Source organism: Coenobita brevimanus, chromosome 27 (assembly GCF_032717465.1).
Source record: "Coenobita brevimanus isolate Jiangsu-jjx chromosome 27, ASM3271746v2, whole genome shotgun sequence".
In the NCBI taxonomy this organism is placed as follows: Eukaryota; Metazoa; Arthropoda; class Malacostraca; order Decapoda; family Coenobitidae; genus Coenobita; species Coenobita brevimanus.
Genome location: NC_136980.1, coordinates 2,125,001 through 2,152,302, shown reverse-complemented (window position 1 = coordinate 2,152,302; position 27,302 = coordinate 2,125,001). Strand labels below are relative to the sequence as shown.

The 27,302-nt window shown below is 43.2% G+C and overlaps 1 protein-coding gene across 1 annotated transcript in view; it reads right to left on the bottom strand.

The window, feature by feature from the left end:
• Positions 1-1,363: 1,363 nt before the first annotated feature.
• Positions 1,364-27,302, bottom strand: part of LOC145394351 (uncharacterized) — a 62,721-nt gene continuing 36,782 nt past the window's right edge. Inside the window, exons 4-6 of the mRNA XM_080268226.1 lie at positions 12,746-12,850; positions 2,339-2,527; positions 1,364-1,833 (exon numbers count right to left, since the gene is read on the bottom strand). Of these exons, the coding sequence (XP_080124352.1) occupies positions 1,364-1,833; positions 2,339-2,527; positions 12,746-12,850 (764 nt within the window). The remainder of the gene's footprint in view (positions 1,834-2,338; positions 2,528-12,745; positions 12,851-27,302) is intronic.

Here is a 27,302-nt window from a genome sequence, read left to right as displayed (position 1 = left end):
CTTGTCATTTATCAGTTATTTTCATTATTTAGTTATTCATTTATTATCCTATTCTTTGTTATTTATCAGTTACTTTCATTATTTGGTTATTCATTTATCATTCCTTATTCCTTGTCATTTATCAGTTATTTTCATTATTTAGTTGTTAATTCATTATGCCTTATTCCTTGTCATTTATCAGTTATTTTCATTATTATTCATTTTTTTTTATTAATTTCTTGCCTTTCTTTATATTGGGTTTCATATTTATCTCATCGTTTTCCTCATTATCTGTTTTTTTGCTTATTTTTATTTATTTATTCATTTATTTATTTATTTATTTTGTCTATGCACAGAAATTACACTGACACGTTTCTCTGTATCAGGCCAATATCCATGGCCGTTATATGAGGAAGCTCCCTAACACCTTTTCCTAACCAACTTATTCCGCTTATTACGCCTTACTGTCCTCCCCCGTGTCATATAAATCCTTCCTCTGTCGCCATACTCTGAAAAAATAAAGAATTAAGGGATATTAAAGAGCCATATGAAGAAATAAATAGGTAAAGAAGAGGTGTTAGGGAGCTGCAGAGTCACTGATTGGTTCCCTACCGTCTCTGAGCCGTTCTGATTGGTTAGGTAATATTTCTGGCGCATTCTGATTGCTTCTGGAATAGCTTGGTGATTCTGATTGGCTTTTAAAATATCGTAGGAGCACTCTGATTGGTTTCTGAATATCTTAGGAGCACTCTGATTGGCCAAGTAATATTTCTGGCGCATTCTGATTGCTTCTGGAATGGCACGATGATTCTGATTGGTTTTTGAATATAGTAGGAGCACTCTGATTGTGTCACCGCTATCTCACAGCCACTCACCCTCTACTGATGGGCAAATTGATAGGCTGATCTTTTTTTTTAAGGCGTGATTTGCAAACTCGTAATATTCTGATTGTCCTAGAGGCACCTTGATTGTAGTCTAAGCACTCTGATTGTTCTCCAGGCACTCTGATGATTTTCCAGGCACTCTGATGGTTCTCCAGGCACTGTTTTCCAGGCACTCTGATTGTTCTCCAGGCACTCTGATTGTCCTGGAGACAGTGAGGCACTCTGATTGTCCCACAGGCACTTTGTTTCAAAGATATTCCAGTTATCCTTGAGCCACTCTGATTTTCCTGACATGCTCTGATTGTTCCAGAAAAACTCTCCCTGTTCTGATAGGCACTTTAATTGTTCTTGAGGCACTCTGATTGTAGGCACTCCGTCTTGCAGGTATACTGATTGTCTTGCAGGTATTCTGATTGTCTTGTAGGTACTCTGAATTTCCTGTCGTTGAAGTTTGAACAGCGTGACGTCACTCAGATGGGTTGGTCAGGTCAGGTCAGGGGTCAGTATGGGCGCCACACGGGGTCAGGGGGGCGGGGAGGGGGCTGGTGGGTGAGGGAGCCCAGGTGGAGGGAGGGGAGGGGCGTGGAAGGGGAGGGGCGGGAGGGCGTGGCGGGAGAGGGGGTGGAGTGAGGGAGGGCGGAGCAGAGGGAGGAGTAGAGGAGGGAGGTGGGGAGGAAAGACTGGGTTAGGTAGACACTGTTTCCTCCCCCTATCCCCCCTCCCCCAACCCCGCCCCCTACAATGCTCCCCCCGCCCCCTAACGAACTGACTCCGCCCCCCAACACCCCGGCTCCACCCCCTGCTCCGCCCCCTAACACATTAACTCCGCCCCCCAAGACGCTGGCCCCGCCCCCTAGGATGCCGAGGGAGGTGGCGACGGAGGCAGAGGAAGGCAGGGACGAGGGCGTGGCAGGCAGGAGGTTCTTAGGCACGCTTAGGCCTCCTTCAGGTACAAGGTGCTCCGATAAAACTGCGGAAAAAGAAAACAAATAATTACAACGCAATACACCAACGAGTCATCAAAAGAGTGGCAGAGAGGGGCGCCTTCACATGGTGGCACTGATATAACTGGTTGCCCTTCACTGCCTGGCTATACACACGTCCCTCACCTCCCTCCCTATCCTCCCAGAAGTGGATAGTGGACGGAAGAAGGCCAGTTTTAGCCTGCAGTCCACTGGGGTCACATTTACACGAGCCTGGGGTTAAAACTACCACCACTCACCAAAGAAAACTGACACCACCACCCAACAGAAAACGAGTAACTCAAAAAATTGCCGTGTTTACCTGTGAGAATTTTCGTATCTTCTGCTCCATTCACATTTATTTTCTTTCTTTCTGTCTTTCTTTTTCTTTTTTTCTCTCTCTCTCTTTATTTTAAGACGAAATCGAAGGCTTCAGCGATGTAGTACTATATTAGCCTGTCTCCTAATGCCAGAATAAGATGCTAGTCACGAAGAAGTGCCACGGGTACTTACGGTTCAGGTGACTGCTGGAGGGTAGCGCCTCGTGAGCTGGTCCCTCCCTCTGTGACGCTGGTGTGACGGGCGTGACGTGGTGGGCGTGGGCGGTGACGGAGGCGGGGCAGGCGGGGAGGGAGGAGCCGAGGTAGGAGGGGGGGTAGGAGGCCGTGGGGGGGTAGGTGCTCCATCCCGTATCCACCAGACCTGCCGAGAGGACACAGGTATTTCCCTAGCACCTTTACCTAAGCGATTTATTCTTAGATGTGGCTGGTTAGTTTCCTTGTATCGTGGTATTGGAGTTCCCCTAGCACCTTTACCTGAGCGATTTATTTTAGATGTGGCTGGTTAGTATCCTTGTATCATGATATTGGAGTTCCCGTAGCACCTTTACCTGAGTGATTTATTTTAAGATATGGCTGGTTAATATCCTTGTATCGTGGTATAGGAGTGGCCCAGTTCCCTCACGTAAAAAATAAAATGAAATAAATAAAACCGTATCCTCCAGACCTAAAAAATTAATTCCTATAGTTCTTTAATGGCCCTGTTCCCTCACAAAAAAATAGATAGATAGATAGATAGATAGATAGACAGGTAGATAGATAGACATTCGCCCTTTTGCAGCTCATTTCACGAGGCTCTGTGGCAATAACTACTAAGTTAATTAATAAAGAAGAATGAAGTAAAGATATAAACACCAATAATACGGTTCTACATGCCTTCCACTGCACTTCTTCGTGACTAGCATAATCATACTCTCTACTCCTCTCGCCTTAACCTGGCCCAAAGACACGTCCTTTTGCGGTTTATTCCACGTAGCGCAGAGGAAGTAAGTGAAAATACAGATAAAGAAATACGGATAAATCAGAGATGAGAAATAGTTAAGGACATGGGGAAAAGGAGGAGGCAAGAGAGAAAAAAAGCCTATAGTATTTTCACGTTAACTTGGCCCAGGTGTTCGTCCTAAAATGATTATACGGAAGCGCAGGTGTAAAAAGGACAGGTGTGAATCCCTAAACAGGTAAGAGTGTGCCCTTTTAAGTGTGTTTTAAGAAGTATGTGATGTCCCTAAAGTATGTCCCAGGGATTAATAAGTCACCCTTAAAGTGTGTGTGTGTGTGTGTGTGTGTGTGTGTGTGTGTGTGTGTGTGTGTGTGTGTGTGTGTGTGTGTGTGTGTGTGTGCAAGAAGTGAATTAACATATCAAGGAGTATTTCCCAGGGGTGAGTAAGGCCCCTTAGAGAGAGAGAGGGAGAGAGAGAGAGAGAGAGAGAGAGAGAGAGAGAGAGAGAGAACGTGTGTGTGTGTGTGTGTGTGTGTGTGTGTGTGTGTGTGTGTGTTTGTCCCGGGAAGTAAGTTTGTCAGTCCTTCTTCACCAGCTAACCAAACAGACAATTTCGGTAGCGTGTGCGGTTCGGCCATTTGTCAAGTCTAACAAGGCGGTGGGGAGGAGGGGGAGGGGGTAACGCGATGGGGTGGAGTTGTCGCACACACACGCACGCACACGCACGCAAACCCACGCACACACACACACACTCACCCCTTTTTTTCTCTTCTAAACTGTCTCGCCGGTAGGGTATTAAAACGTGTCTACCCAAGGCGTATCCGTAAGGGGTGGCTGGCTCGCGATTCCCAGCCCTCTGCGTTGCGTGCGTACGGGTGGAATTGCGTGCGTGGGTTGCGTGCGGGATGGGGCTTTCGGGGCGGGGTTAGTGGCAAGCCCCCCGAGTGTTTTAAATGTGGGTTTCGCGTGTATGGTCCTCGTATGTGTGATGTGGTTGGCATGTGTGTGTGTGTGTGTGTGTGTGTGTGTGTGTGTGTGTGTGTGTGTGTGTGTGTGTGAGAGAGAGAGAGAGAGAAGAAATGTGTAGGTGGTGTGTGTGTGTGTGTGTGTGTGTGTGTGTGTGTGTGTGTGTGTGTGTGTGTGTGTGTGTGTGTGTGTGTGTGTGGTAGCAATGGTAGTGATGTTAAGTGACAGGAGGTAGCTAGGATGGTATGGTAATAGTGGTGATAATTATGGTGAAGGGAGAGAGGGGTGTGGCGGAGTGTAGAGAGTGCGATAGATAGAGCTGTAGACTGAGATAGATAGACTGCGATAGATAGTGGTGTAGATAGATAGATAGACAGAGCAGTAGTGTAAAATAGTGAGATGTATATTTAGATAGATAAACAGATAGACATATAAGCAAATAAACAGACAGACAGACAGATAGATAGATAGATAGACATATATGGTAGATTTTTTTTTTTACTTTCCCTGCTATCTTGATTTTCGACAGACTTAACAATCGAAATACTTCATTCTTGCGTGACCCTTAACCGTTCCAACAAGTTTAAAATTACCTGAACTTTGACCTTGCCTTGTGAACTTGACCTTCGACTGATTGCTCTTGAAATTAATCCTTTCGTTCTTGCGTGACCCCCAACCCTTCCACCAACTTTAGTTAAAATCGGATAGAAACTATATTTTTTTTCTCTGTGTCTGTCCGTCTGTCTGTCTGTCTCTCTCATCACAACTACCACAATCACATGTATCACCATCATCACCACCACCACCACCACCACCACCATCATCATCATCATCATCATCATCATCACCACCACCTTCATCACCATCACCATCATCATCATCACCACCACCATCATCACCACCACCACCACCACCATCACCACTACCACCACCACAGTTCTACCACAATTACGCTAACTACCACAATCATGCCTAGCCAACAACCACCACAGCTACCACAATTACCTACCATCATGCTCCCACCACAAAGATAACTACCACAATTATCATTACCGGTCAACTGCAATTCCCTTACCACCACGCCACCTACCACAACTACCACAATCTTCTCTAGTTAACCACCATCGCTACAACTACCAACATTACCAGAGCTACCATCACCACTGCTACCATCATTACCACAACTACCACCATCACCACCACTACCACCATCGTCACAACTACTCCCAACGTAGAAATCACCATCACCACAACTACCAACATCACCACAACTACCATTAACACCACAACTACCATCATCACCACCACTACCACCAACCACCATCATCACCACGACACTTACCACCACATCAACTACCATCATCACCACCACACCTACCACCACTACTACCACCACAACATCAACCACCACATCAATCATCATCACCACCAGCCTCATCATAAACACTACCACCACCACCACACTCACCACCACCACCACCACAAATGCCACCACAACCACCACTACCACCGCCACGGCCAGACAAACACCCCAAACACGAGTAAACAAAAAAACAACGATAAATGTTTGTAGACACGCTTCCGGTGCGGTGAGAAGAGCAGTGGAGGTGAGTTTTTCCGTTTACCTGTGTTTGTTTGTGTGTTTTTGTGTGTGTTTTTATCGGTGTTTACCTGTGTGTTTTTCCATTAATTTGTGTGCTTATCTGTGTGTTTATTTATGTTTGCCTGTGTGTTTACTTGTGTTTACCTGTTTATTTGTGTTTCAATTCCTTAAACTGTTCCCTGCCACAGCCGGGATTTGAACCTGGGTTCGGTAGGACTGTAGGCAACCTCTCTACCGATTGAGCATTTCAGTTCATTCAAGTCACTTCACGTTCGATTCAGGAGACGAAAAGAAAAAGAAAGAAAAAATCATATAGCGGTTAGGAACAGTATTTGAATTTGGCCAGCCTTTTGATGAAAGAAACTGAATTCAAATAATTGTTTTCGATTTTCACACATATAGAATTCTGCTATATTCATCCTGTAATACTAAGTTGATTATGGCGACTGGATAATATTTGCCGATTATCCGTCTCGAAGCAGCAAAAGGACCTCATTCTCGTTAGCATCTCTTCCTGAGCGATTTAAACCGCTTATTACAACCCAACGCTGTCTTGTTGCTATTTATATCTTTTCAGTATCGACGCAGTTTGCATCAGTATCGCACAGAGGGTTATGAAAGCGTGACATGTAGAATAAATCGCCGAGGAAGAAGTGTTTACGAAATCTCTTTATATAGGAACCTCACAAATTGCATCACATATGAATTGTCCTCCATTATTGAACTTGCAGTATGATAGTGGTATAACAAATCGGTAGAGCATAAGGGTAAATTTAACCCAATATTTGGTACTATTTTTCCCCTTTCCTGTCAAACTATTCAAAAATGCAGATTGCTCAACAGTGAATGCACTCGTCTTTCCCGCCTAAAACGTCACAGCGTCACCGAGTCAGTGCCCACCCGAGGATCGACGGGTGAGGACATGCGCGGGAAGTTTTAATCGCGTGTCGGTGTTTGCGCGACCTTCAGGAACTGCGAAGCGAGTTTATAGACTTGAAAAACATAAACCTAATTACTCTGAAGTGTGTATAAGTGTTCCTGTTGTATAATGGACCGTAAAATAAGTGAGAAAGAAGGAACAGTGTTAGTATTTGGAACTTGATCGTGCTAGAAAAATGAAATTCAACTCTGCCATAGCCAAAAACTATGGCAATACGAATAGTGCACGGATATATAGTGAACATTTTGAACTAGGTGAACGTTTGAAGTGTGGATAATGAATTGGGAGCCAGATTCAGAATTAAAAAGGAAATTGAATAGGATGTGTCCAGAACTTTTCGCTTCCCAGCATCCCAAGGTGAGCCATTTAAATACAAATTGTCAACCGCACTGATGTTATTACCAGTGTTACGCTTTGCTTTGCGTAATAATGTCAGAAAGTATCAGTAATCAGTCTGTCTGTCTGTCTATCTATCTGTCTCTATCATCAGTCTATCTGTTTATTGGCTGTCACTGTTTATTTATCTGTCTATACACCTACTTACCTGCCTACCTACCTGTCAACATCTATCCATCTCAGTCTATCTATCTAACTACCAGGATATGGGCTAGTTATCACCAGTCTCAGCCCCTTTCATCCGGTAACGTGTTGAAAAATTTTACTCCTGCTTTTTTCAAACAAATTAATTTCTGGAGAGACTTTATAAACTTGCGTGCTTAGATACAACCTTCATTTACACCTCGTCAATAAAGGAAGTTCCCCATCTAAGCTAAATAAAGTCGCCTGTAGATAGTAATAAATGAATAAAGACGCGTAACCAGGCTGAAGGGGTTAGTGGGTATGTTCAGAAGTTCGTTATTTCTGACGAGAAAGGATGATATAAATAAATCTTATGTTTATCCTCCCATATTTATTCACCTGTCACTTATAAATCAGTTATTTTTCTGTTTGGAGGAGGAGGAGGCAGGAGGGATGAGAAGGAGGAGGCAGGAGGGATAAGAAGGAGGATGCAGGAGGGATGAGGATGACGATGCAGGAGGGATAAGGAGGATGCAGGAGGAGGAGGAGGAGGAGGAGGAATGGTGGTGGTGGTGGTAGGGATCGTGACGTCACTAAGCTCCGCCCACTTATGCATACGTTCTGTATAATTATCTTCCTCTTGATGTCGCATTCATTAATATTATTTTAATTTCTTGAGCTTGTGTGTGAGTGAGAGAGAGAGAGTAGCCTAACGAGCGACAGGCAGCGAATCAGGTGGGGAGTGGAGCTGAGTGGAATATAATGTGGTGTAGTGGAGTGGATATGTGGAGTGGCAAGATCATAAGCCCTAATCGGGATGGGGTCTCTCTCCCTTTCAGAAATTATGGAGTGAAGAGATGGGGTTTGATTCTTGGGTAGGGAACATTTAGATACACAAGTTCATTCTCGTCGCCTCTATTGCCCGTATTCCCGTCGACCAGAGAAACTCCCTAATACCTCTTCCTAAGCGATTTATTTTGGAAGCTGCTTAACGTTTATTCCTAAGCTATTTTTTTTTTTTTTTTTTGGAAGCTCCCTAACACCTCTTCTTAATCGATTTATTTAGGAAGCTCCCTAATACATCTTCCTAAGCGTTTTATATTGGAAGTTCCCTAATAACTCTTGCCAAGCGATTTATTTTGGATGCTCCCTAACACCTCCTCCTAAGTGTTTTATTTTGGAAGCTCCGTAACAGCTTTTCCTAAGCGATTTATTTTGAAGGTTCCCCAAAAGCTTTTCCCAAGCGATTAATTTTGGAAGCTCCCTAATACCTGTTCCTAAAGGATTTATTTTTTTTTACACCTTACCGTCCCGTACTGTTGCATAAAGCCTTCCAATGTTGCCATACTCTGCACAGCTGGCTTACAAAAGGACATTAACCACCCATATTGAAAAATAATTCGCTAAGGAAGAGATGTTAGGGAGCTTCCTTAACCGAGGAGAATACGACCTTTTCTCCGTGATGGAGTTACAGGTGCCTGAGTGAGACGGAGAGGGCGAAGGTGTATCATCATGCTTAAATAAATGATAATATTAACCTCCAATTATCACAAACAAATGATATTATGGACCTCCAATTATCGCGCTTAAATAAATGATAATGTGCATCTCCAATTATCACGCTTGAATAAATGATAATGTGCATCTCCAATTATCACGCTTGAATAAATGATAATATGCACCTTCAACAATAATCACGCATAAATAAATGATAATGTGCACCTCCAATTATCACGCATAAATAAATGATAATGTGCATCTCCAATTATAACGCATAAATAAATGATAATGTGCACCTTCAACAATTATCACGCATAAATAAATGATAATGTGCACCTTCAATTGTCACGCTTAATTGAATGATAATATGCACCTTTAGTACGTCACAGGAAAACTACATGAATCGTAATGGAAGTAGAGGTGGGATAGGAGAGTGCCAATTATCGCTTCCCAGTAATATTTCCTAGTTGATATTCTGATCCCATTTAGATGATAATGGGGATATATTGATTATTTAGAATATTATCAGACTCTTCCTATGTGATCCTTTATTTTCAGTAAGTATTCTCATCCCATTTAGAGGATAATTAGAGATATTGATCATTTAGGATATTACCAAATCCCTCCTGTGTGATTCTTTGTTGATCTTGTTTACATTTGAGGATCTGAAAGGCATTAGAGTCACCTTGAGATGGTTTGCCCACGTGGAGAGAATGGAGAATGAGACTGACTAGGAGAGTTTGTTAGTGAAGCGGAGGGGGGAGGGGGAGACCGAGGAAGAAATGAGGGATGGGGTGGAGAGGTAGATGTATGTGAGTGAGGGGGATGTGAGTTGGAGATACGGCAGCCTGATGGTGAACATAATGACATGGAGGCGATTCGTTTGTGGCCATCCATTAAGTTGTCTGGCTATACAGTAGATAGATAAGAAAGATAAATAGACAGACATATTGGAGTGGTGGAGCTGGGTAGGGCGATGAACCAATACCTTAAATGTTTTCAGTAAATAGTGGAGTTAGGAGTGGAATGGCCTTGTGGAGTGGAGTGGAGTGATAAGCGGTAGAGTGGAGTGATATATAATGGGGTGGAGTGATACGGAATGAGGTGGAGTGGAATGAAATGGAGTGGGGTTAAAAGCTGTGGATTTGAACTGGGTAGTGTGGAGAAAATGTGGAGTGGGAGAGTGGAGTAGCGTGCACATAAACCCTCTAGTGGAGTGGGGTCGACTCCCGCCCTCTCAGTAAGTGAAAAGTTATCCCAGTGGGCGGGGCGCGCACGCACACACGCACATACGTAAGACTATGTGTACACAGAAGCAGTCACGGTTAGTTATACACATAGGTAAAACTCTGTAGACAAAGGCGGCCACAGTTTTACACACACACACACACACACACACACACACACACACACTCACACACACTCACTCACTCTATCTATCTATCTATCTATCTATCCTCTGTCTTTATATCTACCGTATGTCTCTTTATATATGTCTGTCTGTCAGGCTAGCTATCTGTCTGTCCCCTTCCCACACACTGCGTACAGAGATATTGCATTGACTCACACAGCCAGTAACACACACACGTATACACACAACCAGCCATGTCTTCATACACTAATGTGCATGACAGATCCGCACACGTACCTGCCTATTAAGATACATGATTGTACGTACACGGGTAGATTTGCACTTACATGTTGACACAGACACGCACATGGATATAATTGCACATAGATGCTCATAGGCCTACTGTATTTGCTCTCTCTCTCTCTCTCTCTCTCTCTCTCTCTCTCTCTCGCGCACACACACACACACACACACACACACACACACACACACACACACACACACACACACGCACGCACGCACGCACGCACACACACACACACACACACACACACACACACACACACAGGTACACATAAATACGCACATGCAGATAGATTTACACATAGAAATATTAATCTTATAGGTACCGTACACACGCGTCCTGTACCTACACACATTCACAGGTAGGGCAGTTAGATACACATACATGTAAACGTACATAAATATACACACATACATTGAAGTACACATACACTTACATCAAATACAGATACATAGGGTCACATACATCATATACAGATACACATGGCCACATACACATAAATTTACTTCATATACATATACATACAATCATGTACACATACATACGTACATACACTTGTACACATACCTGACATACCTTACTAACGAACGCTACCACATCACCTGAACAAGCCTAGTTCCTGAAACACACACACGCTCTCTCTCTCTCTCTCTCTCTCTCTCTCTCTCTCTCACACACACACACACACACACACACACACACACACACACACACACACACACACACGAACATATAGGCACCACTGGGAAACATACGTAAACACAAGCTTTTTTTTTATGTGTGTTTCCTTCTTTGAACACAGGGCTGACAGTCCGTTTCCTGAGGCCCAACAGCCCTCGTACGTGCCACACACCTTCACATGTCGCCACTTGGTCTCAAATACTTGCCAGGTGTTTTGTCTCCAGGACTTGTGTGATGGAACTACAGGGGGTAAATTTGTGGCATGTTGGTGGGCCCTTTTGGATAGCATATCAATGTTTATCTATGTCTGTGTCTGTGTGTCTGTGTCTGTCTATATCTACAGACATTGCGTATAACTTTTCTACATCTGTTTATCTATGTCTGTGTTTGTGTGTCTGTCTATATCTACAGACACATTGGACAGCAGATCACTTTGTTTATCTGTGTCTGTCTGTGTCTGTCTGTCTATATCTACAGACACATTGCGTACAACTTTTCTACATCTGTTTATCTATGTCTGTGTCTCTGTGTGTCTGTCGCTATATCTACAGACACAATGCTTACAACTTTTCTATATCTCTTTATGTATGTCTGTGTCTCTGTATTTGTCTCTGTCTATATCTACAGACACAGATAGATAGAGATATAGAAGTGCTGTGTCTACTATCTATCTGTCTCTCTATATACATCAGTAAACACACACAATCTTACGTACATGACTGGAACACATATTTTCCACGAAGCACAAAATAATCGCCTGACGGTAAAACGGAAAGAATGTTATAACGAAAAATGTTAAAATAAAATATAAAACTGTTAAAATAAAGGCGTCATCATATGGAAGGAGTTAAATAGATGTAAAACACACGTACACACTGTTTTACAGACACGAACAGATTCATTCACACGCACATGTTCAAAAACCTACACACACACACGATCACGAAATCACAGAAAACTACGCGTACACACGGCATCAGAGGAACTAGTGTAACACAACACAGGAATGGCCTAAACGTACACATGAATACATACATTGATACATACTACATACATACATATACACTGCATACATACTACATGCACACATATATACTGCATACATACTACATACATACATACATACATACGTACGCACATGCATTCATCATACATAATTATTTTTATATATTAGACTTCGAAAATACATTAGGCATGAACCTTACACACACACACACACACACACACACACACACACACACACACACACAGCCATAAACCGTACACGGACACACACAGTCGAAAACACACATACAAACCACACGAGTACAGAAACACATACCTTACACAGACCCACTCATACACATCCACAAACAACCCTAAACAGCTAATTTTGTATACAGCCATACAGAACTACACACAGTCATGCACCGTACACAAACACACACAAACCTACACAAACACATACCTTACATAGACCCACACATCCACATCGACAAACAACCATAAACATCTAAATATACAACCATACACAACTACACACAGGCATACGCTACACAAACACACACGACCCACTTACAAACACTTACCTTACACAGAACCACACATCCACATCGACAAACAACCACAAACATCTAAATATACAGCCATACAGAACTATACACAGGCATGCACTGTACACAAACTCACACGAACCATTTACAAACACACACCTTACACAGACCCTTGCATCCACAGCCACACAAACAGTTATACACAGCTACTCATACAGCCATACAGAACTACAAACAGCCACCTACCGTTGTACTTGAGTGCTGTGAGTGATGCTGTGAGGTGGTCAGGTCGAAGGGGGTCAAGAGGGGGCAGGAAGGGCCGGCATAACCACGGGCACCCACCACCGCTACCTGTAATCATAATAATCGTCATCATCATCATCATCGTCGTCATCCTCATTATCATCACCACCACCAGTACTGTCATCATCATTATCGTCTTGCTCTACCATCATTGTCATCATCGTCATCATCATCATCGTCGTCATCCTCATTATCATCATCACCACCATTACCTTCATCATCACCATCATCTAACTCTAATTCCCACGGAGAAGTTGGGGTGAAGTGGGAACCAGTCACAAAGTAGGAGAAAATGCAGAAGCAGGAGAAACATCAGAGTTCACCCAATAAATGCGAAAGTAGAAATATCAAAGAGCGCACCAATGAAGTACTGAAGCGGGAAGAGTAGCAAGGAGTGAAATAGGTTACAGAATCACTCACGCGCCATTCAGGCCTTCGAAAAATTGATTCAAACTTGCTAGGGAAAACCTTATGCATGGGGAATATATATTTTTGTGATTTTCCTTTTAGATGTGCGTCACCTGCGCTTATCAGGCAGTTATTTCATCAACTTTCAGGTCAGAAATGAGGAGGTAAACTTACTTCATGCTCTCCTTCACTTCCTCAACATTAAATATTCCTTTTCTTCACCGTTAATACTCAATCCCTCACATATACACCCATCTAACTCATACACATGCTTTACTACCATCATAAACACTTTACATCGATCATACACCTACACCATACTGTACGCACGTAACACCTTCCATAATCCCTTCCTATTCACCTTGTCATACGCATTTTCTTGATCCATAAATGCCGTAATTACCTGACATTCCTAACATGATTTCTTTGTTATTTCTTTTCTTCACACACTTGATCTACATAGCTCATAGTACTCCTGAAACCACCCTGTTCATAACCCACAAAGTTTAATTAATACACTACTACTACTACTACCACCACCACCACCACTACCACCACCATTTCTATTAAAAAACCACAACTACCGCCACTGCTACTAGTCTTAATCCTGATACAAAATGCTTCCCCTTCTCCTCCACCTCATCATCATCATCATCATCATCATCAGTCACGACATTAATAACATACTTAAGGGTCTCATTACCCCCCTGGTCCCAACCCGTGTAATTAGTAGCAGATTAAGCCAACAGGGTCAGTACTACCTCGCATGACAAGGTGTGGTGGTGGTACATGGTTGTAATTGCGGTAGTTGTGGTGATTGTGGTAGTTGTCGTGACGATTTTCATGACTGATGATGATGGTGACGGTGTAGGGTGGTGAGAAGAGGGTGGCGGTGGTGGTACGAAGTAGTAATGGTGGTGGTGGTGGTGGTGGTAGTATTGGTGGAGAATTTTTTTTTTTTTTTTTTTTTAATGGGTCCAACTTTGCATAGTTTTAACAGCCTTTTTCCTGAGACCCATCAGTCCTCCTACGCACCATACATCTCCACATGTCACCATTTCGGCGCAAACACCCACCGTCTATATTGAATACATGCCAGGGCTCATTTCTAGAGATCTTGTAGGGTGGGGAAAAGCCCTCTTGCTGTTCTAGCCTTCTCCCCTACTCTGTTAATAAAGTAAGATTACCTGTATCTTACTTTAACTTACTTTATCTTATCTTACTTATCTTGCTTGGATCGTGGGTTCTGTGTGTTCAGTGTATATTGTAACTCTGCGTAACAATGCCACCACACAGCTCGGTGAGGCTAACTCTGTACTACACCATAAAACCACGCCACACCAAGATTCCATTCTCCTACCATCCGCTCCACACCACACCACACTGCATTCTGTTCTCTTATTTCTTGATAGTACACCAGTTTTTACATTCCTCTATCATACTACGCCAGATCATACCAAGCCACGCCATACACCACGCCGAGCCACACCGTACACCACACCACACCACACCATACCAAGCTGCACCACCCGACACCATCCCACACCACTCTCCTAGGTTACCATCGCATAGACATCACATCACACCACTCGAGTAGGTTACCATCATACCACACCACACCACACTCCTACCAAACCACTCCAGCACACCACCACAGCAGAGCACCGCACATAATACCAGGCTGGGGTCATTGTGGTGGGACCGGTGTCAATAATTCACTTTATACCGGGTAATGAGTGGGTGTCACGTTTAACAAGGGCGCACTTCCACGCTAGTACCCCCTCCACCAACCCTCTAATACCCGTTTTCTGTTTGCTCCCAGTTCTTTAGTTCCCTTGATTCTACTTCTGTCTGTCTATCTGTCTGTTTGTCTGTCTGTGTGAGTGGAAAATGTTGTATCAATATTAGGACAACTAAGAAAGAATCAGAATGTGTGGTCTTTGTAATTCTCTCTCTCTCTCTCTCTCTCTCTCTCTCTCTCTCTCTCTCTCTCTCTCTCCGTGCATTACAGTCCCCTCCCCATTCATTTCTTTTATTCCCTCCCCTTCTGTCATTTCCTCCCCGCTCCCTCTCCCCAAAACCCACACACGGGGAGTTAGCAGGTAATGATCAGGTGGGGAGGGGAGAGGGAGGATGGAGGAAAGTGAGGAAGGGAAGGATGGAGGTGGGGAGAGGTAAGGATAGAGGAAGACTAGGGAGGGAGGAGGAAGGGGGGATGGGTGAGGATGGAGGAGGGGAGGGGATAGAAGGGGAACCAGTGGGGGAAAGCAGGTAGGCGTGAGGAGGAGGGGAGAGGGGTGAGGGAGGAGTGGAGAGGAAAGGTAAGGAAGAGGAGGGGGAGAAATAGGGGAATGTGGAGGGAAGGGAGAGAGTTGGGGTGGGGGAAGGTGGGGAGAAAGGTGGGAGTGAGAGTAGGGGTGAAGGAGAAAGAAACAGGTGTATGAGGAAGAAGGAGAATGAAGGAGGGAAAAGGTGAGGTTAGGATGAAGGGAAAGGAGGTGCTGAGTAGGATAAATGGGAAGGTGAGTTTAGAGGAAGAAGGACAGAGAAGGGGGAGGGAGAAGGAAGAGTTTGGGAGACATTAAGAAGGAGGTCGGAAAGAGAGAGAAGAATATGGGGATGGATAATAAAGTTTAGATTCTTGGTGACAAAAAATTCACATTGATGTCTCGCTGCTTTACTGCTTTACTCTGATGTCATAATGTTGGGGTTTATTATTGATGCTGCCAGACGGTTTTATTCAGCTGATTAGAACCCCTGGTAATAAAGGTGTTAATGAAGGCTGTATCTAACCCATCCAGTTCGAAAAGTCTCCCCATAATAATAATAATAATAACAATAATAATGATGATAATAATAATAATGATAACAATAATAATAATAATGAAAACTAAGACTCACGTATTTGCTACTTAGAATTTTTACCCTCTCCATATCAAAACTTAGCGAGAAACATCGCTCAGGTCCTGTATTTAGTTACCTGGAATTAGCTACGAAATATACCATAGTTGATTGACAAAAGAGAGAGAGAGAGAGAGAGAGAGAGAGAGAGAGAGAAGAGTGAAATATATGTGTAGTATGAAACCCAGTTAGCCTTTTCAAACCGGGGACGCATTTTTTTTTTTATTCTTATTATCTGACGATTTTATTCACCATTAGAAGGTCGTTTAGTATTAAAGGCATTAGTGGAAAACTACACAAAATCCTTCCAGCTAGATTTGTTTCCCCTGAAGGCAATAAAATCATCCGGAGACAGCAAAGTAATATGATAATAATAATAATAATAATAAATAAATAAATAAATAAATAATTAAACAAAGACAATAAAAATCATCCATACATAGCAAGATTATAATAAAAAAAATACATTTTCAGGAGTGAAGGAGTTAATTCTAATTCCACTGAACATATGGGCAACGAAGCTTCCTTTAACTGAGTAGTAAGAATGGTAGATGGGTTGGTAGGGAGGTAGTTAGGGTGGTAAGTAGGTAGGCTGTTAAGTAGTAGGTAGGATGATAGGCATATGGGTAGGTAAGCAGGCTGAGGTAGGTAAGGAATAGGTAGGGAGGTAGGTGTATGGGTAGGTAAGTAGGCTGAGGTGTACGTAAGGAACATGTTGGTAGGTACGTAGATGGAGAGGAAGGGAGATAGGTGTATGGGTAGGTGGGTAGGTAAGTAGGCTGAGGTAGGCAAGGAACAAGTTGGTAGGTAGGTAGATGGGGAGAAAGGGAGATAGGTGTATGGGGAGGTAAGTAGGCTGAGGCACGTAAGGAACAGGTTGATAGGTAGTAATGGTAGGTAGGTAGGCTGATATGGAGGAAATTAGGGTGGTAAGTAGCTAAGCGGTAGGTAGTACTGATAGGTAGATGTGTTGGTAGGAAGAGAGGTGGATAGGGTGTAAGTGGAAAGGTAGGTAAGTAGTGTAAATGGTTGAGTTGGTAGGTAGGTAGGTAGGTAGAGAGGGGGGGGGAACGTGAAGTGAAGGGAAAGCAGCTTTGTAATGATGTAAAGACACGAACACTAGAGACTTGTTAAGAGGAAGGGAGGTACAAGAGCAGAGATGTAGGTAAGTATGGAGTAAGTAGGTAGGTTGGTAGACAGGAAGACAAGAGCAGAGTTGTAGGTAAATATGGGGTAAGTAGGTACGCAGGTAGATAGAAGAGTAGAGATGTAGGTAATTATGGGGTGAGTAGGTAGGTACGTAGGTAGATAGAAGAACAGAGTTGTAGGTAAATATGGGGTAAGTAAGTAGGTAGGTAGGTAGACACGGGTAGATAGAAGAGCAGAGATGTAGGTAAGTATGGATTAAGTAGGTAGGTTGGTAGACAGGAAGACAAGAGCAGAGTTGTAGGTAAATATGGGGTAAGTTGGTAGGTAGGTAGACGTTGCTAGATAGAAGAACAGAGGTGTAGGTGAGTATGGGATAAGTAGGTAGGTAAGCAGGTTGACAGAAGAGCAGAGGTGTAGGTTAGTATGGCGTAAGTAGGTAGGTAGGTAGGTAGACATAGGTAGATAGAAGAGCAGAGATGTAGGTAAGTACGGGGTAAGTAGGTAGGTAGGTAGGGAGAAGAAAAATATATCTGAATAAAGACTAGATTTTTAGATATTTCTGTTATTTTCTTTCGTCACTTTTTCCTCCTGGTTTTTGGTGTGGTTTGGTCTTACTTGGGTTGATGTGAGGGGATCCGGTTACCAAACTTCATTTCGCCCGGGAATATCAGAGGATGGATCACCTGGGGGCGGTGGGAGGGGGTGGGGGTAATGGGAGGTGGGGGATGGAGTGAGGGTGGGGGATAGGTGGTATTCGTGTGCTTGGTTATGGCTTTCTTTCCCTCTGGTTCTCTCTCTCTCTCTCTCTCTCTCTCTCTCTCTCGTCCAATCTGTAAACCACACAATAAATCGTGCCAACAAACCACCAGGTGAGAACACATAAAAATGAAAGGACATAATTACCTGTGTACACTCTAATTAACGTCCTCTGTGATTAGGGATTCACACCTTAGATTGAGGACCCGTGCAAGAGGACACGTACGAACTGGGAGACGCACGTGCAAAAGGCCATTAAGGTCTGTGTGAGCCGTGTATCTTTGTCTTGTATTACCCTCCTGACTTCTTTATGTCTTCTTCCCACCATTCTTCCTACTCCTCTTTCCTCCCTGCCTCTCCCCCCCTCTCCCCCTCCCCCCTTGGCGGCCATCTTGAATTTGCGGTTTACCTCCCGTCACCTCCAATCTCTGTCACCCCCACCATCACCACCATCTTCACCTGGCCATCTCCACCATCACCACCACTCCTCTTTCACGCCTCACACACACACACACACACACACACACACACACACACACACACACACACACACACTCTCTCTCTCTCTCTCTCTCTCTCTCTCTCTCTCTCTCTCTCTCACCACAACCATTATTTCCATTACTATTTATATTACTTAAGACTGAATAACCACAACTATACTAGATCTGTTTTTATCTGAGGGAACTGGGCCATTTCCACATCTTTAATGTAATGTGGTTGCGTGTAATTCGATGGGGTAGGAATGAATCTCCTTGGTTACTAGTCAGATCAGTCCTCCAATCTGACTACCCTTGGCCATTAACTGAGCTGAAAGGGTTTAGGGATTTTCGTGAGGTTATAATCATTACTATCATCATTAGCATCATCACTACCACCATCATTACCGTCATCACTGCCACCATCAATACTATCATTACCATCACTACTACCACCATCATTACCATCACCACTACCACCATCATTACCATCACCACTACCACCATCATTACCATCACTACCACCATTATTACCATCATTTATCACCACCATCATTACCTTTACTACACCCACTGTCATCACTGCCACCATCATTAGAATCATCTCTACCACCATCATTACCATCATCACTACCACCATCATTACCATCACCACTACCATCATTACCATCATCACTACCACCATCATTACCATCACTACTACCACTATCATCACTGCCACCATCATTACCGTCATCACTACCACCATCATTACCATCACCACTACCATCATTACCATCACTACTACCATTGTTATCAGTACCATCACTACTACCATTATATCCATCACCACTACCATTACCGTCATCCCTACCACCATCGTTACCATCACCATTTTCGCCATCATTACCATCACCACTACCACTATCATCACCATCACTACTACCATTGTTGCCATCACTTACCACCATCATTACCATCATCACTACCATCATCATTACCATCACCACTACCACCGTCATCACCTCAGCCAACACCATTATCACCATCATTACCACTGCCACCATTATCATCACTGTCATTACCACCACTATAGGCTGAGTTTTCTTGATTCAGTACAGCTATTGTAGGGTAGTTGTAGTAGCAGTAGTAGTAGTAGATGCAACCCCATGCTTATCTGAACGTGACCCGGTAGACTGCAGACTGAAATCGCCCTCTCTCGGAAGTCCACCATCTTCCTTTCGGGGGACAGAGAAGGAGTTGAGGGACGTTTGTACAACTGTCACCACCACTGCCACAATAACCACCACCATACCACCCTCACCACCACCACCACCAGCACTATGATCACTACTATTACCATCTCCCACGCCCCCACCATCATCGCTTCTCCCACCATACCACCCCAACCACCAGCAGTCATCAACCACAGTCACCACCACCAACCACAGCCACCACTACCATCATCATCATTACCACTGCCATCATACCACCCCAACCACCACCACCATCACCAACCACATCCACCACCACCTTCAACAACCACACCACTACCACCAGCCACATCCACTACCACCATCACCAACCGCATCCATTACCACCACCACCAACCGCATCCACCACCACCACATCCACCACCACCAGCCACAGCCACCACTACCATCATCATCATTACCACTCCCTCCCTGTACCGCCGTCCAATAAAGTCATCACACAAACAATAGAGCATCGTTTTCAATCAATAGAGTTTAGTCGGCCGCCTCCTAGCGTCTATAAAACAATTGACAGTCGCACCACACAAGATACCGCCGTTTATAGCCCCGTCGGGCCCCCCTCTCGCGTCCCTTATTTCAGCCCTTAGCCCTTATTTTAGCCCTTAGCACTTACTTTAGCCCGTAGTCCTTATTTCAGCCCTTAGCCCTTAGCCCTTATTTCAGCCCTTAGGCCATAGTTTAGTCCGTAGTCCTTATTTCGGCCTTTAGCCCTTATTTTGGTCCTAAGCCCTTAACCCTTATTTCAGCCCCATGTTTCAACCCTTATCCCTTATTTCAGTCCCTTATTTCCGCCCATAGCCCTTCTTTCAACCCTTAGCCCCTACTTATTCCGTAGTCCTTATTTTGGTCCTTAAGCCTTTATTTCAGCCCTTAGTCCTTAGTTCAGTATTTCAGCCATAGTACCATGCATTATTTCACTCATACCAGCCCTTAGTTTACGTACACCAGCCTTTATGCCAGCCCTCAATTCTCATACCAGCCCTAATCAGTCGTTATTTGAATCTTATACCAGCCATCATCATTCCTTATACTATGCTCATACCAGCCCTTATGTCACTTACACAAGCCCTTATATCACCCCGTGTACCACTTATACCAGTCCTCATCTGCTCGTTTGTTTGTGCGTGTTTTTGTCGGCTCTCCAAGGCTGTGTTTTTGTGCCTGGTTCCGTGGGTTCGGTGTGTGTGTGTGTGTGTGTGTGTGTGTGTGTGTGTGTGTGTATGTATTTATCTATGTGTATTTATGTGTTTATCAGTTTAAATGTGTATGTGTGTGCGTACTCGTGTGTGTATGTATATGTGTGTGTGTCGGCATGTGTTTGTGTGTTTTTGTAGGTGTTTGGTTTTGTTGTAACTGATGGAGGAGTTGTGTTTTTGTGAGGCTTGTGGCTTCCTCTTCCTCTTCCTTCTCTTGATCTTCTCTCCTTTTTTCTCCTCTTCCGCGTCTTCTTCATTTCTTCCATCTTAGCATTTTCTCTCCTCTCCTCTTCTTCTTCTTCATCATCATCATCATCATCATCATCATCTTCTTCTTCTTCTTCTTCTTCTTCTTCTTCCTCTTCCTCCTTGTCTTTTGCTACCTCTTACTTATCTTCTTTTTTTTCTTACCTTCCTTTTCTTTTTCCCTTTCCTTTCTTCTCTTTCCCTTCTCTTCTTTCTTTGTCCTCCTCTTCCTCTTCATGTTAATTTCCTCTCTTGTTTTCTTTTTCTTCCCCTTCCTTCTCGTCCATCTTCCTCTGTTTTGCCTTTCTTCCTCTTCTTGTTCCTCCTCTTTACCCTTCTTTCTTTCCTTTTCCTTTTCTTCCTCCTCTTCATCAAGTTTCAAAATCCTGTTCCCCCTTTCTTTCTCCGCTACTTCCTCTCTTCTCATTCTCCCTCTTCCTCATTCTTAATTTTCTTCCCTCTTCCTTTTACTACTTCCTCTCCTTTGCGTCACTCCAGTTTTCATTCTTTTTCCTTCATTTTTTCCTTCACGTCGTTTTCCCCTTCTCCTCTTTCCCCTACCCCTCTTCTTTCTCTTCCTTCTCTCTTCCTTTCTTAATTCTCTCATCCTCTTCTTGCACCTTCTCTCTTTTTCCTCAGTTCTTTTTTTCTTTCTCCTACTCTTCCTTTCTCCTCTTCCTCTCTTCTCTTCCTCTCTTCCTTTCTTCTCTTCCTCTCTCCTCTCTTCTTTTCCTCTCTCCTCTCTTCCTCTCCTTTCTTCCTTTCGTCTCCTCTCTTCTTTTCTTCTCTTCCTCTCTCCTCTCGTCCTTTCGTCTCTCCTCTCTTCCTTTCTCCTCTTCCTCTCTCCTCTCTTCCTTTCTTCTCTTCCTGCCTCCTTTCTTCCTTTCTTCTCCTCCTCTCTCTTCCTTTTCAGTCACAGGTGAAATCAGTTCAAATTACCTGGCACGCCTATAAACTGATTACCCGTATTAAGATTCCGGACGCAAATACCATGTAGACTAAGTGACGAAGGGGATGATGATGGTGATGGTGAGCGATGGTGATGGTGACGGGAGTTGTGGTGTTGTAGGTGGTGGTGGTGATGATAGTAGCAGTAGTAGTAGTAGTATGTATGTATGGTAGGGATCGTTATAAATGTAATAATAGACGCAGTAACATCTAATTATGGTATGGTAGTTATAATAGTAATAATAGCAATAGTAGTAGTAGTAGTAGTAGTAGTAGTAGTGGTAGTAATCTAGGTACGGTAGTGGTAGTTATAACAGCCCCTACTATTAAAGCCATCAACACCCACTCCATCAGCACCTTCACAAACAACCACTCTGCCACACAACCACCCACCAATTTCCACCTGACTACCACAATCACCACAATTAGCCACAACTACCACCATCGCTACTGCCACTCCGCCCACTCGCATACACCACTCACTTTAACTACATGCGAGATGGAGGGGGAGAGAAGGGAGGGAGGGAAGAGAGGGAGGGTGAAGAAGAAAGGGGAGAATGGAGGGGAAGAGGAAAGCGAAAGGAGGAGAAGGAATGGGAAGGAGGAAGGAAGAGAGGGATGGCGAAGAAGAAAGGGGAGAATGGAGGGGAAGAGGAAAGCGAATGAAAGGAGAAGGAATGGGAAGGGAGAAGGAAGGAAGGGAAGGAGGGTGTAGGAGTGAAGGGCAAGGGGGAAGGAAGGGAAGGAGGGTACAGGAAAGAAAGGGAAAGGGGAAGCGGGAAAGAAGGAAAGTCAAGAGAGGAAGGAAAAAAGAAGGAAGGAAGGGAATATGGGAAGGAAAGCAGAGAAGGGATGGGAAGGGGAAGAGAAGAGAGGATGAGGGAAAAGGGGAAGGATGGAAGAAGAGAGAGAGAGAGAGAGAGAGAGAGAGAGAGAGAGAGAGAGAGAGAGAGAGAGAGAGAGAGAGAGAGAGAGGATAATTAGAGAGAAAGTGGTGGTGAAGGTGAGGTTAAGTGAAAATGAGAGGGGGTGAGAAAGAAAAAGAAAATGGATTATTTGAAATTTAGAGAGGGGTGAAAGGAAAAGAAAGAAAGAAAGAGAGAGGTAAAAGGAATAACGTCTCTCTCTCTCTCTCAAGAAAATAACAGACTGAAGGTTCGATAAACTGGATGAAAGAGAAAAATTACACTATAGTGATAAGGAACAAAAGATTAATTTACAGGAGAGAGAGAGAGAGAGAGAGAGAGAGAGAGAGAGGCTAATTACACTCAGGCTCCTATGACTCACTCAGCTAAAATATCACCTAGGGGAAGCTCCTTAACACCTTTACCTAAGCGATTTATTTTGCTTATTACACCTTACTATCCTATTCTATGTTATATAAATCCTTCTAATATCGCCATACTCTGCATAAGTAACATACAAGTGTATATTAACCAGCTGTATCCACGAAATAAATCGCTAAGGAAGAGGTGATAGGGATCTTTCTCACGCCACTGGAGTACTAGAGTTATCCCGAGCATTTAAAAGCTACCAGGCTCCCATGACTCACTCTCAGCTGAACAAAATCGTCTGCCTTTAGCCGGAGAGGAGCTAGAGTTGTCTCGATGATGGGGGGTTAAAGGACGAAGAGTGTTTTTGAGTGATGTGAGGGGACGATTGGAGGGGTAATTGAAAGGGGTGAGGGGTGGGGTTTGGGGTGAGGGGTTGAGGCTGGGGTGAGGGGTTGAGGCTGGGGTGAAGGGTGAGGGGTGAGGGCTATCAGGTGTACAAATTACAGGTGTGGTCACGCTAGCCTCAATATTTGATGGGGTGGGTGGGTCCAGCCCCTCCCCCTCCCTTAAACACCTTGCTCCTCCCATCATCTCTCTCTTTTTCTCTCTTTCTCTGTATCTCTCTCTCACTGTCTCACACATACGAACATACATATATATACATAGGCTACATGCACTTAAACATTCCACATTCTCTCACTCTCTCTCTCTCTCTCTCTCTCTCTCTCTCTCTCTCCTTAATATATTTCTATTTCTGTTTTTCTTCAGCTCTTCATCTTTGTATATAATTTCTTTTTCATTCATTCATTTTTTCTCTCTTTTCATTCATATTAGCGTCTATATTTATCTTCGACCTGTGTGTGTGTGTGTGTGTGTGTGTGTGTGTGTGTGTGTGTGTATAACTAATGCTCACCACACACACACACACACACACACACACACACACACACACACACACACCTCTAAAAACAACACACATATTTCACTTTGACATGTTAGGAAGCTTAACCCTTTCCATATATATATATATATATATATATATATATATATATATATATATATATATATATATATATATATATATATATATATATATATTTTTTATTTACTTTATATTTTCAAACCTAATCATTCTTTATTGCCACACCTCTTTCCTGTTTTGACTTGATTGGATTGGTAAGATGGTTTTTTGCTGTTTGAAAGATTGTTATTATTATTATTATTATTATTATTATTATTATTATATTGATGGTGGTGATGATGATGATATTATTATTTGTTATTATTATTATTATTACTATTATTGTTTTGATGGTGGTGATGATGATGATTGTTGTTGTTGTTGTTGCTGTTATTATTATTATTAGTATTAGTATTAGTAGTAGTAGTAGTAGTAGTAATATTAGTATATATTTAAGTATGATTAATATATGTCCTACTTTACACACAGGTAAGGCAGCTCGTTCCATAAGGTCCAGATGCCCCACCCTCCAACTTCTCATGCTACACACCTTCACATGTCACCACTCAGGTACAAATAGCGAACCGTCTATATTTATTTTTTTTTACAAGGCAGTGTCATAAAGAAGAAAAATAATACTTATAGTAGTGGGGATGGTTTTATAGCGGCTGTGTGGGACTTGTAGTAGCGAGGTGAAGATGAAGGATGTGTAAAATCGTATTCTTTCTATCTCCAGACGATTTTATTCAGCTTAGAGAGTAGAAGGGTTTGATACAGAGTTCATTAAACCCTTAGCTATCACGGGACTCTCCTAGACGTTATATATTGATCTACTAAAGACAAATGAATAAATAAATAAAATGAGAAATAAATAGATAGATAGATAAATAAATAGGGAAATAAGTTAATAAATACACCTGTAAATAAAGTAAAATAAGCTTGAAATAATAAAAAAATAAAAAATAGCTTTAAAAAAGGGATTAGCGAAATTCAAAGCCCCTCAAAATTTTCCCTGCCACATCTGGGCTCGAACCCGTGGCCTTACCAACAGCAGAAAAGTTTACCCTGAGAAAATCCGCGTAATAAATTCTGCATTGCTGTTTTTATATTTTTTTTCTTGGTTTTTATGTGGCCTGTAGATTGTTGTGTTGAATAATGGGATGTGTGTTTGTTATTGCTCTCTCTCTCTCTCTCTCTCTCTCTCTCTCCAGCATTCAGGTTGGAGAGAAGGCAGTTTTAGGCCAAGTTAAGGTGAAAAAGGTGTAGTGGTGGTGGTGGTACTTATCATTATTATTAAAGAATTTATTGCATTCTTGTTGCATTTGTTCAGACTGCAATTTAGGTGTGTTATTTTTCGATGTAAAATTGTATGTGTGTATATATATCTCACGCACACACTCCTTAAGTACTCAACGACACGCAGAACGCGCGTGCACACACACACACACACACACACACACACACACACACACACACACACACTTGATAACAGACGAATGAATGACTGCATCACTCATTCATTCATTCATCAATTTCTCTCTCTCTCTCACACACACACACACACACACACACACACACACACACACACACACACACACATTGCAGTTTCCATAAATGTATGAGACATATGTTTTTTTTTTTAAATTAGTACAGAAAAAGATCTGGTTTAATGTGTTTATTATGTATGTGTATTTAAAGCAGAGAGAGAGAGAGAGAGAGAGAGAGAGAGAGAGATAAGGTAGGAGGAAGGAAGGGATTAAAAGATAGGTAAACGGTGCATGGTTGGGGAGAGGAAAGAGAGGGGGAGTAGGTTGAAGAACAGGAGCGGAAGAAGGAGGAAGGGAGGGATGATGAGAGAAGCGAAGGAGGAAGGGAAGAGAAAATAGGGGGGAAGAGAGGGGAAGGGAAGGAGGGAGGGGGGTAAGGGAGAGACTATAAGAACACAGAAGAGGAAGAGAGAGACGAAAGGTGAGGGGGAGGGGGAAGAGAGGGGAAAGCGGAGAAAGGCGGATGAGGGAGGGGAGAGAGAAGGAAGAGAGGGTGAATGGAGGGAAGGAGGGCGAGGGGAAGAGAGGGGAAATGGGACTGAAACAAAGACGAAGACAGTAATAAACTTTATGTACACGTGTATGACAACTGTGTGTGTGTGTGTGTGTGTGTGTGTGTGTGTGTGTGTGTGTGTGTGTGTAAGGGGGAAAGTATTGCTGTCTGTGTGTGTATAAAAACCTTCAGTGTGTGTGTGTGTGTGTGTGTGTGTGTGTGTGTGTGTGTGTGTGTGTGTGTGTGTTTGTACTGTTGTTTTACGTATGCAAAAATTGAGCCTGGTATGTGTATGCACACACTTACATATAAAACACGGCCATAAACTCAGTGCTGGACCTGTGGTATGTGTATGCGTTTTTTTTTATTTTTTATCAAGTATGTATTTTTCCTTTCCTTCTCTCTCTCTCTCTCTCTCTCTCTCTCTCTCTCTCTCTCTCTCTCTCTCTCTCTCTCTCTCTTTCATGTCCAGTTGAATCACATAATTTACTTTCTTCATAACTCTTTCTCACTCTCTCTCATGACGAATTGAATCATAATTTTTTACGTCCTTCATAACTCTCTCTCTCTCTCTCCCTCTCTCTCTCTCTCTCTCTCTCTCTCTCTCTCTCTCCCTCTCTCTCTCTCTCTCTCTTTCTCTGTGGTTTCTCTGGCCACACGTGATGATAAAATACACTTTTTATTGTGTGCAAATGACATTAATGGTGCAATTACCTGATAGTGGTGGTAATGGTGGTTGTGGTGGTGGGGGCGATTGTGGTAGTTGTAGTGGTGGGGGCGATTGTGGCAGTTGTGATGGTGGGGCGATTGTGGTAGTCGTGGTGGTGAGGGGGACTAATGGTGGTTGTGGTTGTGGGGGCGATTGTGGTAGCTGTGGTGGTGGGGCGATTGG